The sequence below is a fragment of the Prosopis cineraria genome, unplaced genomic scaffold (assembly GCF_029017545.1).
Source record: "Prosopis cineraria cultivar Desert tree isolate PC_DT_omini unplaced genomic scaffold, ASM2901754v1 PC2, whole genome shotgun sequence".
NCBI classification, from domain to species: domain Eukaryota; kingdom Viridiplantae; phylum Streptophyta; class Magnoliopsida; order Fabales; family Fabaceae; genus Prosopis; species Prosopis cineraria.
Window position 1 is genome coordinate 13530888 of NW_026555333.1, and position 19958 is coordinate 13550845.

General features: G+C 32.5%; 1 protein-coding gene across 1 annotated transcript; it reads right to left on the reverse strand.

Moving 5' to 3' along the window:
• Positions 1-1783: 1783 nt before the first annotated feature.
• LOC129304031 (putative ABC1 protein At2g40090) lies at positions 1784-9373 on the reverse strand. The gene is given in 13 exon segments (XM_054943653.1): positions 1784-2093; positions 3158-3271; positions 4632-4811; positions 4898-4989; positions 5468-5579; positions 6213-6431; positions 7241-7249; positions 7251-7278; positions 7806-7906; positions 8032-8127; positions 8266-8391; positions 8504-8658; positions 9135-9373. Coding segments are annotated over 13 exon segments (1644 nt in total). The 5' UTR covers positions 9319-9373; the 3' UTR covers positions 1784-1865.
• Positions 9374-19958: the final 10585 nt, after the last annotated feature.

The following is a 19958-nucleotide window of genomic DNA, read 5'->3' on the forward strand; positions in this document are numbered from 1 at the left end:
TTGAATTTAAACTAAATTTAAATTCACAATTTTTTTGTACACTCAAATGAAAGATTTAGTATAAATCTAAATTTAAATTCTCATTAATTCAAACACGTTGTTTCAGAGTTTGCGTTAGAAGTTCAACTACTTCTTATAGATTTCACCCAATTCACGTTTTCGAATTCTGTCATCATCTGATGTACAACATCCTTGAGATAACCATAGAGAAATATAGTCATAATGACATAATTGATGCGCAAATTACCATAAAAATAATCTAGATCATAGTTTCTTCAACTGACAATATAAAACATCTTTAAAAATTTACTTAGTCTAAAATATAAAACATTGAATGATTTTTTTCTAACTATACTTCTACTTCATTTATTTTTTTTAAAATTATGTATTAAAATTTTAATTACTATTATTAATGTTCTTATATAAAACATTTAATAAAGGTATAAATAGATATTTTTAAGAATTTAAAGTTTTAAATAACATTATTTATAAATCATAAATTAATTAACCTGGTTTATATTATGATTAGAGAGAGTAACACGATCATCTATTGGGAGGAGTAAGCTTTAAGAATTAACAGCCGACTTCTTGACTTGAACTATTCGGATAACTTCCTTTATTGAAAAGTTAACTCTGCTCAGCTCGATTCCTTATTCCTTTTCCTGAATGGGAATTCGAAAATATCACGAATAGATATTCAGTAATATACTGGATTGCAAAACTATTTTTGCCTTCTTAATGGTTAATTCAATCGAACAACAGAATTCTAAACTCAAAATAAGTCAAAATACACCTCAACAAGCTGCTCTTTAAGATATGTGTTTGGTTGGAGGGGAGGAAAAATGCCCCATCATTTGGTTAAAAAATCATTGCCCATGTATGAAAATGAATGAACTGGATCTTCTTTCACTCTCTAGACTTTCATCGCTGCCTGTCGCTCTCACTGTGCCTCAGGACTGACATTTTTTTTCTCTTTGCCACTTACCCCATTTTGTCCCACAAGACACCAGTATTGAGCTTATGTTCTGTTGTTGCATGCTTTTTGTCATGTTAATGATTCTTGTGCAAATTTTTCTTGAAGATGGTTTTCTGGGCTAAATTGCTTTGTGAACTCGGTCATTTGTTAAGATTCTTCATCCAAAAAAGTTCTTTTCTTTCCCTGTATGTATACCACTATTGTCATAGCTGCAGTTCCACTCGGAGTTGTTCAGCGAGGCTCATCAAATAATAACCTTTTTGGAGGACGAGGTTTAATTTAAAAAAAATAGATACGAAGTGAGTTAAAAAAAAAAAAATACTATTCTAAAACTGGTTTATATGAGAAAAAGTAAAAATAAAATAAAATTTAGCATGTAAGGACATAATAATAAATTAATATTACCTCTCTTTCTTTCTCTTGACCCAACAAAAATCATTTTTAGACCTCTCCTCTCCCCTCCAACTAAACACACCTTACACTGATGAAATAGACATAATCCAACACTAATTGAGTCAATGTCCAACACAGTCACGCTTACCTCGTATTTCAGCAAACAACAAGAGCGCAAGGACGGAATATAAAGAGTCATCAAACAAGTTACAAATGCTTCAGCTGAATTGAACTCTATTGTCTTCATTATTTTTCAATTAACTACTCTCCTTATTAATAGGGACTTACAACAAATTTCAGGTATCAGAATGAATACAAGATTATACGTGTACAACAAATAAAAAATGGTAAGTTGAACATCTACTTTTGACCCCAATATTAGCTAAAAGAATCTGCCAAAATGGGAATCCGGATTCTGACCACGGAGATAAAAAATAGAGTAACTTGTTTTACAAAAGAATGGATTAATTCGGAAAACGAATTTGGCAGAGAACGCCTACTTTATGAAATATGATCCTTGGTTTGACCAGGATAACGCCTTTCTGAGTTGTAAAAGCCACAAGGCTACCTGCATTCCCCAGAGCCTCCCTTCCAGCAAAATGCCATCCAATATAACACTCAACCAAGTTAAAAGGGATTTGCTTTGCGACATCTTTGCCTCGATAACAGCCTTCGAAGAAACCTTACCAATGATATAAAATGTCTCCAAAGAAGATCCCTGCAACTGAACAAGATGGCCAAAGAAAACAAGAATATCAATGTGTTTGTCATAGAAAACAGAAACAGCTACTCCACTATATCAGAAATAGATGATGTACATTCTTCTTTTTAACTACAAATATAAATCCCTTAGAATATAATTGCAGTTTTGAAGTGATTTCTAGTATCAATTATCACCTTTTTTTTTTTTTTAATATCAAAGGGGGAATAAAAAAGAGGTACAAATTATTAGCCTAAGAATGATCACCTTACATTTTGTTTTAACCGAAAAAAAGAAAAAGCTGGAAGTGGTATATTTGAAAATTTTCACGCGATTTTAGAGAACCATTAAGATGACAAAAAAATCAATAGAAGCTAACTTGAGCAAGCCGTTCGAGTTCACTACATGCTCAACATTAGCATTGTTGGTAATATTGGAGAAAATTAATTAAGATTGTGTCAATCAACAAAATGAAGGAACTTGGCAATGTTTCATACGACGCCGTTTCATATAATCTCTTTAATCAATTGCAATCCTTAAAAGACATTCAGATCAGATTTTGTTTTGAGGAGAATTTGGGGAAGTGATAATATATAATCATCAGTACCATGGCTGTCTTGGATATGGCCAGTATGGAATAAGGATTTCACTTCATTCCATGCTAATGTTAGGTAAATAGTATAATAAACAAATGAACAGAAAAAAATCAATTCAAGGAAGATAATATCCAAGTTTAGAAATAATGAAATTACTTTTTAAAGTATATGGTAGCCAAAACTATACAACAAGAATTCTCATTTGCGTTGGAGGTGGTGGTGGAAGTGGCTCATTAGCAGGGGAGATAGTTGAAATTGTGTCTGATTTTATGAAATGGAAATTTCATTCAAGTTACCAGTCCCTCATTTGAGGGAATTCACATTTCCAAGGGAATAAAATTCACTCACCCCCTTTCCTGGGTTGTTAAAAATAATAAAAACATACTCCTCACTCATTCCCATTCCCACCATCCTTATTTACTCAGCCAAAAACATCCTAAGGTCGCATTAGTTAATGAAGTAGAGTGCGGACAGAGTTAGAATGATCTGTACCAGAGAATTGTTGACTGCACGTAAACAGTCATTTGTCTTCAGCATTAACAGAATTACACGTGGTAATCTCCTCAGAAGCTCTGAGATTTGAGAGAAATACTGAGAAGCATACAGCTGCAAAAGAAATTAGCACGGTCATCTCAACGTTTTATTTCATTCTACACTAGACACACAAGGGTAATCATTTTCAAATGCTAATAATTCACCACACCATCAAAAGTAACTCAACCTTGCTCTACTTGCACCTAATTATTACAAGCTCTAAACCTATGAAACACTTGTGGAACAATCACACATGCACACGTGAACCGCTGAACTTTACTATAACAGAGCAATTCAAGGACGGGTTCAGCTGCAGGACACAGAATATCATACAATACAATAGAACACTCTTTTCCTATCGAAACCCAGCATGATCAAAGTTCTGACACGGCCACAAAGTTAAAGACAAAATAATAGATTTCAGGTAACAAATTTTAGAACAACATGCTGAGAAACTTGTCTGATACTCAAGAATAACTCTTACATAGCGGAAGTGTTAGCGTCAAGAGTTCATCATTATTGAAGAGTCTTACAGTTTTCATGGATCTTTATCTCTATGGGTATGTTTAGATAGAAGGTAATGGAATGAAAGTGCTGGGTAGAGAAAAAAATTTATTTGGAGATTTTGTTTTGTTTTGAAAATGAACACTTTGTCCTTTTTATTCATTCTTTCCATCCAAACATATTTTAGAAGGAAAATATATTTATAATGGGTTAAAGAGCATCTCATTGATCTGAGTACTATATACGAGAGGTAGTTATATATACAATAACTATCCTAGATTGGAGATAACGTAGTCCTAAACTATGCCAAAAAATCAGACTAAAATATGGTCCTTATAAGGATTTGATCCTTTGGCTGTTTACAATAAAGAATATCTAATGCTAATATCATAACAATGTGGGTTAACATATTCGATTTAAATCTAACCAGAGAAAATATTTACTTGATAAATTCTGATCATTTCCCTTCCCTTCCCTTCCTTCCTCTTCATTCTCCTGAACCCAAACATACCCTTGGAGCTCATCTTATATTTTGAAATAAAGGAATGTACAAGAACTGGAGAGTGTATTTTTCTTCAATACCTTTCTTCTCATCTTCTGCCAACAATACCTTCTTTGCTTTCACCCAGGACATGTTTGGTACAAAAATGAAAAAGTGTAAAACAGAAAATGGATTTGAATTTTTTTAAAAAAAAAAAAAAAAATCATGAACGAAAATCACCATCACACCCCTACTTTTAAAAGGTTAGAAAAAACAGACATTATTAAATAATGACAATTAAAGTATAATATACAGTATGCGAAGAGGATAGAAAGGGACTTCATTTTCATCCATAGAACCAAACATACCATAAATTTCAGAACAGTATTAACCTTAGGCTGATAAAAACCGAAATATATAAGAGATTGCCTTTAAAGCAGAGCTCACCTGCAATTCTGATATCTCGCTCTCACTTCCCTTTATCACTAAATGATCCACAGATTGGTCAACAACTCTATTCCATGGTCTCATGGTTAGAACTCCTGCAAATAGTGCATATAAATCCTCTCCAGCACCCAATTTAGCACTATACTCCTTTATCCCCCTAGCATCAGCAAATACCAATGCCTGTACCATAGGAGAAAATGAAGGAGATGCAATCAACAATCTCAAATGAGATATATCAGAGCAAATATGAAAAATAAGTAATGTACCTTCCACAGGGAAGCATAATTAATTCTTGTATGGAAATCGAGCTCTTTATAAAGTCCATGGTCTAAAAGAATCAACTGTGGTTTCCTCTTGCCTATATATGAGAATTGAGATAAGAAATAAATGAGAAACTTTGACCCAAAAAAAATGGAAATAAAAAATTATCCACCAAGCTATGACACACATGGACACCCACATCTCAAATTTCAATCATAATCTCAAGAAGGCAGCAAGGAGATAGCATTCATCTGGAAGAACTACAGTGCATGTCTTTCCCGTTTCTCATAAAAGCACCATCACCAGTATGGACACATTCTACTGATTATCATTTACATCAATTACATTCAATTTCTCAAGTTCCTGCTGTTCTGGTATCTTGGCACTACCATTTCTACGTGTTTACACCAACAAAGCATGCTGTTCGAATAATGACAGGGTTTTACACTTTGTCATTAAGTGGCTCCCAGATGTTACTTTCATTTGTGGGGAATTGTTAGAGCATACTCAGATCCCAAATCTTGCAACCACAGTTGTACAAAGACTTCGAGTTTGGCTAGGGGACAAATCCTTACCCAGGATGTTCAGTCTGCTAGAAGGCAATGGACGAACCAATAGGTTAGCAGCATGAGGATCACAATGCACAAATCCATGCTTGAACATCATTTCAGCAAAAGTTTGACTGACCTGCATAGACAATTATCACATTTTACTAAATTATATTGGTCACAGATATATAATTTAGAAATTGCATATCATATACAATAATAATAAAAAGTTCCTCATTTAACTAACAAACTTTGTCGAATCATTCTTTTAGTTTACATCCATATTATATCCAATCCAAGATGTCATAGCACAAAATAATAATCTGTTAGAACAAACCTCCCAAAAACTACCACCTATCCATCATTTCATTGCAAAGCCATACATGATCTACCATGGTATATACTCCAAAACTGAAGCATAGCTGACAATGGGTAAGTAGGATTCCCAATACAAGTCATTCTTGAAACAAGTAGCTCAAGGATCTATAACAAAGCCCACATACAAGAACTTATTGAGCAGGACCAGAAGATGATTATCAAATCTGTTTATTTGAAGAATCGAAACATAATTTCTAATGGATTGGTAGAAACAACACTGTTACTCAAATCAGCATATTGGAGAGATTTTAGGGAGAGAATTATCGAACAACAACTGAAAAATAAATCTAACAATCTGGATAGGATCAGGAAATAAAGAAAATATTGAATAATTAAATTCTAAATAATCCAAATCTTCTACAGTCGACGAGAATCATATCTCATCAGCACTTACCAATGTTGAAACATCATGTGGACGGATCCCGAGTCTTCTAATGGTCTTTACATCATTTATTTGGGCACCATCCATGAATTCCATCGTTAGCAACTTTGAAGTGCTTAGATTCCAATAAACTTTTGGTGCATATATATAGTTTGCAATATGAGGAGAAAACCTCTGGAAGTTCTCCAAACATTTCTCACTATTCTTTGCCTCAGTCAAAAAGTTCAATTCCTGGAAGCCAAAACATCAATTAGACAGATCAGAAATCATTTGGTGTGAAAATAGCAAATGAGAGAAAGGGGGAGGGGGGAAGGCTATGCTAACAGCAAACCACATGGCACTAGAATGCACACATTTAAATAATTTGGCATCAAAATGTAAACAGGCCACAACAAAGGCACTGAAGTGTATTTGCCTATGAATTAGAAATTCAAAATAGGATTACTCGGTTTATTACAGTTCAGGAAAACAATCATCAAGTAAGTTGTTTTTGCCTATTTACACATAACTTTGCCCTTTTATTAGGAACAATTGATAATTGAATACTGTTGAATACAACAAAATTGTAATAAGAGTCTTTTACCATCAAAAGCTGGCTCATTTAGTATGATGAAGCCTTGTCCAAAAGGTTTCAATTCAATTCCAATTGGTGTTAGTTGGTAGGCATCCAACATTGCAATGCTCACTTCCTTAGAGTTCGAAAAGCCTATATAACTTCAATTTTACCACACCAAAACAAAAATTATTGATGTTCTTTCACCCACATCTTATTTTTTCTCTCCTCAAATCCTCTTCCCTTCACAATTTTTTGTGTTTGTCCCGCATCATTATATTAAATGATATATGCATTATGAAATCAATTTAACACCCACACAGGCACATGTTTTGTTCCATGTTTGGCCGGAAAAACACAGCAGCAGCAACGGCATTAGTTAACACAAAAAAGTTCATCAACCATTATGCAAGAGTCATCAAAATGCATGTGCTGACAGATTTATACTTTTAATAGGCCCAGACATTTTTTGCAGTTAGCAACTCACCTTGGGTAAAACTTTCCCGTATTTCATCAACCAGCCATCTGAAGACAGAAGTCAAAAGAACTGTAGCATCAATGGAATTGCAAGGCAACATAGTAGAAGGAAGATAGATAAGGCTTAATAATTGTTGCTCAGAAAACTTATATTGCTCAGTTCCTCTAATACTCCCTCCGTAGGAAAAAATTGTGGAAGGTGATTTGTCTCTATTCATAAGACAAATTACAAAATTTGAGGAGTATTTAATTTAATATTGTTCCCAACATGTCCCTATTGAACGTATAAAATGACTTGCTATAAATGTTGTCTTCCCCATTAAAGGTCAGCGAATAAAGTGGGCTTTTATATAAGGGTAGAATTGCAAAAATGGAAGTAGGTTTAAGACATGAATTAGTTAAGTTAGTTTAACTAGTATGTAAGAATTAGGTAATTTTGTCATTTAAATAGAAGCGGAGGTACAGGCATCTATCAGTTATGATAAGCATGTTGCTGACCCAGATGGCTCCTAAATTTCCCAATCATTAACTTGGTTAATCTCAAACAGGTAAAAGCATTGCAATTGCAATAGTACCTATAATCAAAACTGGGGAAAATCCTATGCAAAGTGTTCACAATAAATTCCACAGTGGCATGATCTGCGGCCGCAGTATCAGTCATGTGAGTATGTTGAACCTGGATATCAACAAATTCCAAGGACAAGTACAAGAAATTTTCATAAGAAATACTAATGCTTAATTCACAGAAAGAAATTTGATTCAAAATAAATTAATCATTAATAAAACAGAAAAAATCAAAACCTTCACAGCAACTTTTTGCCCATCATGGGTGCGGGCTACATGAACTTGGGCAAGGGAAGCACTTGCAATTGGAACTGGATCGAATTCAGAAAATATCTGCACATTAGAAGGCTTAATTTAGCCACCACTACAGCAGTATTTCATAACAAATTACAGATAAGCATTAGAAGCGCATGGGAATGCCAAATCCTTCCAGTTAAAATGAAGCTTTTGTCAATAGGAAATTAAACATACTGTATCAGGTGTTTCTCCAAGTTCTTTCTTAAAGACCTCGCATACTTGATCATATGAAGAAACTGGACATTTATTCAACATTGACTCCCTCATTGTCTGAATATATTCTTGAGGAATTAAGTATTCCTGTCAAGAGTCAAGAACATACATGAGATTTAAAGAAGAATTAAGTATTCTTGTCTGAAAATAAATCAGACTTGCATTTTATCCATAAGATTTAAAGAGGAAACCAACACACCAACTGCCCAATATGTTGGCCAAGCTTTATATAAATCCCTCCGTTCTTAAAACACAGATCTTGAAGTTTACGTGCAGAGCGGAGGTGAACTTCGTGCTTGACTGCTGACCGCTCATTACTTCCTTCCGGCAGTCCCCACAGGGAATATTCATAATCTAATGAAATACAAGAAGAAAACCAGCTTAAGCCCAGCTCCGTTTACAAAGAAATATATATATAATAACTTCGAGATTATCCTTGATCAATAAGGCGCATATAGACAAATGATCACATCCGTGTGTGTGTATATGGCAAATGTAGTCAAGTCTATATCACGGTATCACCAAACCCAATGTAAACAGTCTTACTCGAATAAAAAACTTGGGCCGTTGAATTGGTTTCACCAGAGGCAAATTTTATACAGGTATTTTCCGAATTAGAACCTACTCGAGTTCGAAAAGCTATATCTCTTGACCCCTGACCATCCTTCAAATATCCCGCCAGCTCACCTCCACTATTCATCAACTAAGGGAAACATTTAAACTCAAATGAATCTATGACAAGAAGCAAGTACCAAAAAAAAAAATCACAAACTACGATATCACGGTGACGCAAATCTCCAATTATGGAAGTTCGGAGATATCAAGGTTACCGAAAGCAATGTTGGCAGCGGTGATGGCGTCGCGGATGAGGCGAGGGGGGACGGTGGTGCATAGCTTGAGGGCAGTCTCGGGGTCATCGGAGGTGGCTATGGCGGCAGTGGCGGCACCGCCGCCAATGGCGGAGGCAAACAGAGCAAGCCTTGTTCCAGCGCGCCATAAAGATAGTGGGGCCATCCTTTAGAAACTAGTCGCAGCTCTCAGCCTCGGAGCAACGCAACGAGGCAAGGCCAAAGCTAAATCACTTTAAGAAAGACCGTTGCTCGTTTACAATTCTTTGATTTTTTTTTTTTTTTCGAGAATCTTCTTCTCTCTGGTGCCAAAGTCACAGTTGTTTGCCAGTCAACGAGTTAGAAAGGAAAGGACAATTGGCCAAGAAAATATAACCTAAAAAGAGACAGGAAAAATATAATAAAATTTCATCAAAATATATAAATAATATTATTTTTTTTAAATATCATAATTTTTTTTAAGTTTTAAAATAAATGACTAAATTAATCTTTCCGTCTTAAATTTTAAAGTATTTTTAAAATAGTTTCTCCATCTCAAAACATAAAACACTTTAAGTATATTGAGATTTATTAAATGCACCAATTTTAATATTATCCTTTCTTTCTTTATAATTAATTTTATCTCTTTTCTTTTTAATATATTAAATGATGATTATTTTTGAAATTTTATATTTTTATTTTGGAAAGATAAGATTGTTAAGTGTATTTAATGAAGTTAATTAGTATATAAAATTTTATCTAAAAGTATCTTATAATTTAAAATAGAGAAAGTTTTTTTTATTTAAAATAAAAATAATAGGTTTGGATTTATTTTTTTAATTATAATTTTCATTTAAATAATTACAACTTTTATTATGTGAATAGTAAAAATTAAATAAGAACTTATAACTTTTCACATGAATTTCTTTTATCATTAGAGTCCAAATTCTAAAAATAACCAATATCAATCACAATTTTTATTTGAATAATCACAACTTTGATTCATGAATCATAAAAATTAAATAAAAAATCACAACTTCTCGTAAAAATCTTTTTAATTATTAAAATTGAAGTTTTAAAAATAATCAATTACATATTTTATTTAAACAACCACAACTTTTATTATGTAAATGACAATAATTAAACAAAAAATCATAACTTTTCATATAAAATTTATTTTATTATTGTCTAAGTTATAAATATAATCAATTATAATTTTTGTTCAAGTAATTATAATTTTTATTATGTAAATTGCTAAGAATTGAACAAGAAGTGACATATTCCACATGAAATTTCTTTTATCATTAAAATTAAAATTATAAAAATAATTAGTTATAATTTTTATTTAAACAATTACAATTTTTTTATGAATCGCAAGAATTAAACAAAAAATCATAACTTCTCATGTGAACTCATTATGCTTTTATTTTATAGAAGGGATAATTTATTTATTTAACTTAAAATTATTAATGTCAGAAAAATATTTAAAATTTTAAAAAATTATAACATTTCGAAAGACTTAATTATTATTTATATATTTTGGTAAAATTTTATTATTATTTTTCTCAATGTCTATGTCTAGCTGAGTTGTTCTTCAATCATGGGCTGAAAGTGGGCTCAATGTTAGTGTTGGGCTCTCAATTGTTACTCAATCATGGGCTGAATGTGGGCTCAACGTTACTGTTGGTCTCTCAATATTCATATGTTTAATGCTTAAAAAATAAATTTTTCTCAACAATGCTTGGCCAATCAAATAGCCATATCAATGGGACTAATTTTTAATAACATGATGAATTAATTTTCAAATCTTTGATGTGAGAAATATTCATATTTAATGTTCGACCATATTTCAAATAGAATTTTCCTCCAATAGGAATGTGTATAGCAAAAAAAATTAATCATATAAAAAGAACTCTTCATAGATTATGTATAATACAATTCATTTCTTATGATGGTACTTTCTTAATTTTGGATTTATAATCTCATGTTAAAAATTCATATTTAAAATTATTTATTTGAGTAGTATAACAACATTGATAAAACGAGTTATCAAGTATATCAAGCATTGTAATTTGTCCATATGTCTGGACAACATTGAAAGAGGATGATTGAGATTTGAATAATTAAGTTAAAATTAGTTTTTTTTTGTTTTTGGCGAGAAAAAGGGCACAACCCATACTTTCATTAATCAAGACCTCTTTTGGTTAAGAAACACCCAAGAAATCATTATATAACAAATCTTTCAAATCAAATGAAGGCATTATAAACCTAACAATATTAAAATCAAAATTAAAACTATAGCTAGCTAGCCAATCTACACACTTATTTCCTTCCCTATAAATATGTTGAAAACATACCTTCTTAAACCAAACACATTCATTCAAATCACTCTAACAAGTACTCTACTATCATCTGAATCCTCCTCCTACTCCTTTCTTAGCAAGCTTATCACAAATTAGGAATCTCCTTCAACTATGAGGTTATCAATTCCAAACTCTTCTACCAACCTCAATCCTTACAAAGCAACCTATGGTTTAGTATTAAATGCCTAAACTCCCCTAACTTCTTCACAAATCCATTAACTCGTTCTCCCTTGACATCTCTTAATACACCACCACACCTAGCTATCATAGCTTTCCCCTTTACAGCTCTATCAAAATTTAGCTTACACACCCTAAAGTCAAGAGGTTCACATTTAACATCTACACTCACCTTCCTCTTTTGTAATAAATTCAAACATGGCTTCAAATTAATCAACTCCCACATATATCACTTGATAACCCTACAAGTATCTCCCTTTAAGATGAAACCTCCCTCAAACATCATCTTGTTCTTCTAATTTCGTTGCTGCTAACATGTTACAACAAACAATCTACCTTAATCAATACTTTTATTCAAGTTAGATCAAATCAGTTATGGCGATTCAAATAAAAAAAATATTATCCATTTCTAAACACTATAATATATCCAAATTTGGATACTACTTCATAGTCACATAAGGCATGCAATAAGTCCCCTTCACCCTCACCACATCCACAACAAACAACCTCACAACCTATCAATTTAGCTTTCCTGACTGAAGTAAAATGTCTATCATGAAAAGCTAACCAAATAAATACTTGAACCCTTCTTGGCCCGTTCCAAGCCCATATCTTCCTCTACAACCTGTCTTTTGTGATACATCTGTCCCAACTAACTTCCAGTACATATTTAAGACACAATATGCATTCCTACCCTAGCCACGCCACGCTACCTGATCCGATCACTCCCAAACTCAGGTGCAAACTTAGTTAAATTAGGTATTTAAATTTTAAAGGAATTGTAATAAATAATTTATTAAAATAATAAAATTTATAAATCCAAATCTAGAATAAAATATAAATCCCCACTAATCTAGATATAGCATAAATTATTATAAAATGCACAGGCTGCATCTAATTAAGCATAAAAAAATTAAAATGAATGTAAAATGTGTATTTGAAATGAATAAATTGATTCTTAAAATGAATGGAAAAACCTCTTAATAAAATAAAAATACAATGTTTATTTTAAATAATAGCAAGAAGCAATTTGTTGTTGGTGGGGTTTTTTCTTTTCCTTAACAAGCCTCTATTCTATAAAATGTGACACTTAGGCTATCTTCCTGTCGAGCTATCATGTTTCTCCATTTGACATGCAAACTAGTTCAAAGAATCAAACGAATATTTCTAGGCCTGGCTTATTAGTTGTATTAAAAATTATGAAGGAAAAAAGATAGTATAAAATTGAGTTATTTCTAGGAGAACATTTAAAAAAAATGGTGTGGGCATTTGTTGAGAGTTAGGCATTATACTAGGCTAGTTATTTTCCAGGCCTATGACCCTGTATATGTGCTACTTTCTTGATTTCTTTCTTGTTTCCTTTATTTTATGTTTTTGCCTATTTAAGGAATGTTTTCATAGCTAGATGAATACAGTTTTGGTATATGGGTCATTTGTTCCCATATTAGTTGTGTAAGTTTCAGTGCATGGGGGTTTATCTAAAAGATGAAGTATTATTTAGTTATTATGCATTTCAATATGTTACCAAAGCCAGGTCACAACCTTGACCTGATTCGTTTCTTCATCATAGCCCTAAAACTCACAAGTTCTTGATTCTCATTTCATCAATTCTTTTGCCATTGTGCTTAGCTACCTCTTGATCTATCATCCACTACTTCATTGACCATAGTTATTACCTTAAACCTAGCATCTTCTTAAGAAACTTTCCCTTTTATTTTTTTGCCTTTGTGCTCATCTCCTTCATAATTCGTTATTCATCTCCTTTCTCGATTTTGATCCCTCTCTCAAGATTCATCATGACAGAAATTGAAACCCCTTGATCCTCCACTCCCGCATTCAATTTAAACCACCCACTCTACCTTCATCCATCAAACACTCAAGCCTTAACCCTTATAGTTCAACCACTCATCAGAAGTACTAATTACACCATTTGGAACTACGTCATGAGGATGGATCTAAGAATAAGACTGATCTAGTAGATGGATCTTGTAAGCAAAAATTTCACAGTAAAGTATTTCATAGCCAATGGGAACAATGCAATGTAGTCGTCATCTCTTAGCTTATTAACTCAGTTTCTAAGGAGATCACGGCTAGCATCATGTTTTTTAAAAATGCACAAGAAGTTTGAAACACAACCTACACAAACGCTTTGATGTCACTAACGGGACTAAGATCTACAACCTTTACTGTCTTATCAACACTCTCAATTAAGGAGGTTTATTAGTCTCAAGTTATTTCACCAAGCTGAAGGAACTTTAGGAAGAAAACTTTGTGGTTTTTCCTGTACTTGCTTGTAAGCTTTGCCTACCTGTAAGTCAATCTCATTTTCATGGATGCGTGAGCATTTGAATCACTTCAATCAAATATCGGATGCGAAAATGGCACATATTAAAAGTTCACCTTGAAAAGTTATCATGACAGCAAAATGCCGTTATAAACTGGCACGTGCACCATGATGTACGGCACAACAATGGAATTAAGCTCTCTATGCCATAGGCATATGGACTACATGCTGTGGCACAAGTGTCAAAATGTGCAAAAAAGACATTTTGGCCCTATTCTTAAGTGTTTTGTTTTCCAAACTTTTTCATGCTTCCCATATGTTTAAAAATTATTAAGTTTAAGCTCAAACTTTACATTTAAAAGGTTTTTTAAATCCTAAATATTTTAAATTATTTTAAAATTTTTAATTATTTTAACCTTTCCATGTTTACGATAAGCCTGTGAGTGATCTATAGCTCCTAATTACTATTGTATGCTGTGATTGTGTGATAATTAATAGTAATGTCAAGGCGAATATTACATAATTCTATTATAAAAAATTTATCTTCTTTCAATTCTTTTAGTTGTGATACTTGCTTTAAAGCAAAACAGACTCAATTGTCTTCCCCTTATAGTCAAATAAAAACTACTTCCTATTTTGACTTACTTCATATTGATGTTTAAGGTCCATATAAGGATCCTACTCATCAAGGTTATAAATTCTTTCTTACTATTGTTGATTATTTTTCCTAGTTTAAATTGGATTTATCTGATGCATGATAAATATGAAACCTTTGTCATCTAAAACAATTTTTCTCCCTTATAATAAATAGTTTGGTGTTAAAATTAAGCGCATCCATAGTGATAACTACTCTAAATTTGTGAACCATAACACTTCTGTCTATTTCCTTGAAAATGGCATTATTCATGAGACCGCTTGTGTACATACCCCACAATAAAATAGGGTTATAAAAAGAAAGCATAGGCATATTCTAGTAGTTGCTAGAAGTTTGATTTTCCAAGCCAATATACTAATTAGATTTTAGGGCAAAGCTGTCAGGGCCATAGTTTATTTGATAAAAAATTCCTTCAAAAGTTATGCATTATAAATCTCCTTTTAAAGCCTTGCATAAAAGACAGCTTGACTTATCTAACTTGAAAGTTTTTAGGTGTTTAGCTTATACAAAAATTCTTATGAGACTAGACAAATTTCAAACTAGGTTTGCAAAAATATGTTTTTCTAGGATATCCAAATAGTCAAAAAGGATATATTCTTTATGATTTTAAAAATGATAATATTTCTGTTAACAAAGATGTTGTTTTTATTAAAAACAAGTTCCCCTTTCCAGATAAGCTCCCCACTATTAATGAGCAAGATCAGGTATGATCTCAAGACCCATTTATTTCTTACAACTCAGGACCTACTGATACTCCTAATCCTCCTGTATATGTTGATAATGAACCTGTTATTGAGTCAAATAAAAACTGTGATAACTAAACAATGATATTGATTCAGATAGTAATAGAAAACACTACTTAGATAATGGCAGACCTATTAGGACATAGAAACACTCCTAGCTGGCTTAAAGATTATGACTGCTCTAACATATATTTTCTAAATAAAGTAGATAGAAAATGCAATAAGAAAATCATGTATCCTATGTAACATAACATTAATTATGCAAACATTTCTCAATCATGTAAAGAATTTATAGCTTTAACAGATAATATTAGTGAACCTGATACATTTGAAGAAGTTATAAAGAATAATAGATGGGGTTTAAAGCTATGCAAGATGAAATTAGTGCTTTAGAAAGAAATTAAACATAAGAAATAGTGGATTAACCTCCTGGTAAGAAAGCTATAGGCTGTAAATAAATTTTCAAATAGAAGGTTAATGCTGATAGGATCTTAAAAAAATTAAAGGCTAGATTAGTTGCAAAAGGATTCAGTCAAATAAAGGGAATAGACTACTCAAAAACTTTCTCCCCTATTGTGAAAATGACTACTGTCCGTTCTATTTTAGCCACAGCCGTACATAATAATTGGAATATAAGTCAAATGGATGTTGATGATGCTTTCTTTCAAGGGGACTTAGATGAAGAAGTACATGTGAAAATCCCTCTAAGGTTTAGTAAGTATGGGAAGAAAAGGGTATGTAAGCTAACTAAATCCCTGTATAGATTAAAACAAGTAGCTAGGCAGTGGAATGTCAAATTGTGTGAAGCCTTAATTGTTGGTGGTTTTGTTCAAAGAAAATATGATTACTCTTTGTTTACTAAACAAAATAATAATGATTGTATAATTGTTCTTGCATATGTGGATTATAACATCCACAAAACTTTAAATCTAAAAAAATTGACTAATTAAGGGATAAATTAGTTAAAAATATGATTAATTTATTTATTATATTTTTTGGGTTTCTAATTGATTTTTTGAGTCATATTTGGCTCTAAATTGAGTTAGGATGAAAGTTGGATCAAGTCGAGTGGCATCGGAGGGAGCAAAATCAACATTTTGCTTGCTGCATCATGAGCCATGGCTTATGTGGCGTGTGCTACAGCATACGACACAGCAAGCAACTTAAAATTTTAAAAATCATCAGAAAATGACAATTTTTTATGGTGGAAAACCTAGAACATGAAGGGATAAGTCTTGGGCACTGCTAAGGCATCAATTTGGGAGAATTTTGAAGATAAATTAAGCCTTTAAACTCTTGAGTGAGTTTCAACCTTTCTCCTCTATCTTTTCATCTCATTTTCCATAAGATTTAAAAGAGAGAGAATTTATCCTGATTAGATTAAGCCATGAGTCTATGTTTTGAAAGTTTTTATTGACTCTAAAGGTTTGATTTAGATTTATTAATCTTGAATATGTAGTAATATGAAACTACTTTGTTGTTTGATAAAATTTGGATCAAGCCCTAACTTGATCATAGGGTTTTGAAGTGTGATAAATTGAGATATTAAGTGTTATATTGTGATAGAGTTAAAGGAAGGCTTGAAGGCATTGTGTGAGAAAAATTTAATCTTAACAAGCCTCTTTGTTGAGAATATGAGTGACAAGTGGGAGAATTGAGAGGTTATTGGTAGCTAATAGTGCTTATGTTAATTAAAAATTAACATATAGTACTTGTTGATATAGATTGTAATGTGAGAAGACTTACCTTAACACAAGAAGAGATTTAGTACCATGGGTAACCTTTTTAGTAGCAAAAGAGTTGAGATAACTAAATAATTTGTATTATTTATTACATTGTATAAGTTATTCTCAAGTTACTTTTCTATGATTTGTTGTGTATATATGTATAAATTTTGTAAAGGTAAACTATTTTAGAAAATGAGTGGAGTATTGATTTGTGAAATTCTATATTTTTGAAGTAAATGGTAAGATTTGTTATATTTGTTTAGAAAGTTGTTTATGTATGGTCAGGTAGAGATATGTAGTAAAATGTGGCATATTAGAGGGTGGGAGGTCACCATAGTGGAGTAGAGAAGATTAAGTCCATATGGCAATGCTAGTATCTCAGGATGCCCGGTGCATCACTTACTCTCCTTAGTGTTTGAAAATGGGTGCGGTGTTGGAAACTTACTCTCCTTAGTGTCCAAAAGGATGTGGAGTTGGAGAATATGTTCCTTAGCATTTGTAGGATGCAGCTTTGGAGTAACGATACCCCAATTACTTGTAATAGGGGGAACCAATAGTTCAGAAGTGGTTTAGGACATCTTGGCCGGGTAGTCCTACCATGGATAATGAGCTTGGGAACCATACATGTGGTTTGATTCCGTAAAATAGCCTATTGGTTCGGTCGGAAGCATTGAAGGATTGGATGGTTAGTGATCATGCATGTAACATGTAACTTGGTGTGTTAATTAATAATGTAGATTATTTTAGTTACTAAGATTTTTATCTCACCCTGTGGTTATCATTTTACAGGGCCTACCACTGAGATTAGGCTAAGGAAGGAATCGGGTAAGGGCTAGCATACTAGTTACAATCTCATTGTAAAGCCTAATTTTATTTTGAGTCATGTACATAAACTTATATGAATGAGATTATATGTTGCTAACTAGAAATGCATATCATTTTGATTGGTTGCACTTGTTTCATATTATGTTATTTTGTATTTTAGCTCAATATTGTATATGATGTGAACGTGTGGCAATTTTTGTGGTGATGGGCTAAAACACTTTTACAAATGTAAGAAATATTTTATTTATGCGGTGACAATGTATATGTAATGTATTATGTGGCAATAGAGGCCAAATAGTATATATGGTATTGATTTTGTATTTTTGTCATATTGGGCGAAATGGCCATTAAGTGATCAAATTTTGTGTTTGGTATATTTTTATGTGTTTGAATGCTCACTCAAGTATATTTTAGTTTATTGGACTTGGTTCAAGCCTCACAATGGGTATAAGTTATGAGTTTTGGGTACTTGGATGCTTGAAAATCGCTTTAAAAACTAACTATTGCATCTGAGCATTTAAAATTCTCATACAGTGTCAGATCATAACAAAACTTTACCATTAGTTATCTTATTTAATAAGCTTCGTGTGGGTGCTTGAATCACTTTAATCGAACATCAGATGTGAAAATGGCGCGTGTTTGAAGTTCGTTCAAAAAGGCTGTCATGACAGCATTGTTGTCATGGATATGTGTGTCGCAGCGCATTTCGTGCAAGCCATAGCGCATGGTACAACAAAAAACTTGCCTTTCTGTGTCACATGCCGTAACGCATGGACCACGAGCTGCGGCACATAAACCAAAATACTCAAAAAATGACATTTTTGGCTCTATTTTGAAGTGTTTTGCTTTCCAAAACTTTCCATACTTCCAATACCTTTATAAATCATTAAGTTTGAGCTCAAACTATAAATTTAAAGGGTTTTTATAGGATCCCAAATATTTCACAATTATTTTTAAAAGATTATTAGTTTTAACCCTTATATATAATGTGAGATCAGGAGCAAATCCTTGCTCCTAATTATGATTGTTTGTTATGATTGTGTAGTGAATTTTAGCAATGTCAAGGTGAACATTACATGGATGACTTAGTGATAACCGAAAACAGTGTAGAAGGGATATAGAAAACTAAAGAATTCCTACATGCAAGTTTTAAAATGAAAGATTTGGGTTTACTATTAAGGTTGCTAAATCAACTAAAGGACTGAAACTTAATGAAAATACACTTTGAATTCAATAGCCTTTACTGGTTTAGGAGCTTCTAAGCCAAGGAATGCCTTAATAAATCCTGGTCTAAAGCTTTACAATGAGCCTAAAGAGGGGGAGAAAGATGACCTATTAAAAGATCCTACCAAATATAGACTTTTAATAGAGAAATTGTTATATTTAACCACCACTATACCAGATATGCTGTCTAGTTATTAAGCTAGTTTATGAATAGCCTTAGAAAATCACATTTAAAGGCAGCCTTGAGCACTATGAAATATCTAAAAAGGGATCCCGGTAGAAGTCTTTTCTTTCCCTCTTTAAGAGTCAAGAAATTAGAAGGATTCTATGATTCAAACTGGACTTCTTATCCAAAATCGCGCATGTCTATCATAAGATATTTAGGTAAGTTAGGTGGAGCTATTATTTCTTGAAAATAAAAAAAAAACTATAGTATCAAGAGCTTCTATTAAGGTAGAGTATCGTGCTTGAGGTAGCATTATTTCTGAAGTTATTTGGCTTACTGGATTGTTAAGAGACTTGCATATTTTTTATTTAACTTCTATGTGTATTTACTATGATAGCAAAGTTGCAATCTAAATTGCTTCTAATCCGATTTATCATGAAAGAACAAAACACATCGATAATGACTGTTATTTTGTGAGGGAAAAAACTCCAAGATGACTTGATCAGCTTAAAGCATGTAATGTCTAGAGAGCAATAATCAGATGTTTTAACGAAGGCACATGGTAGAAAAATTCATAACTGAATGTTATTCAAGATGGACACCTTTAATACATTCAGGACTAGCTTGAGGGAAAATGTTGAGGGTTAGGTATTATACTAGGCT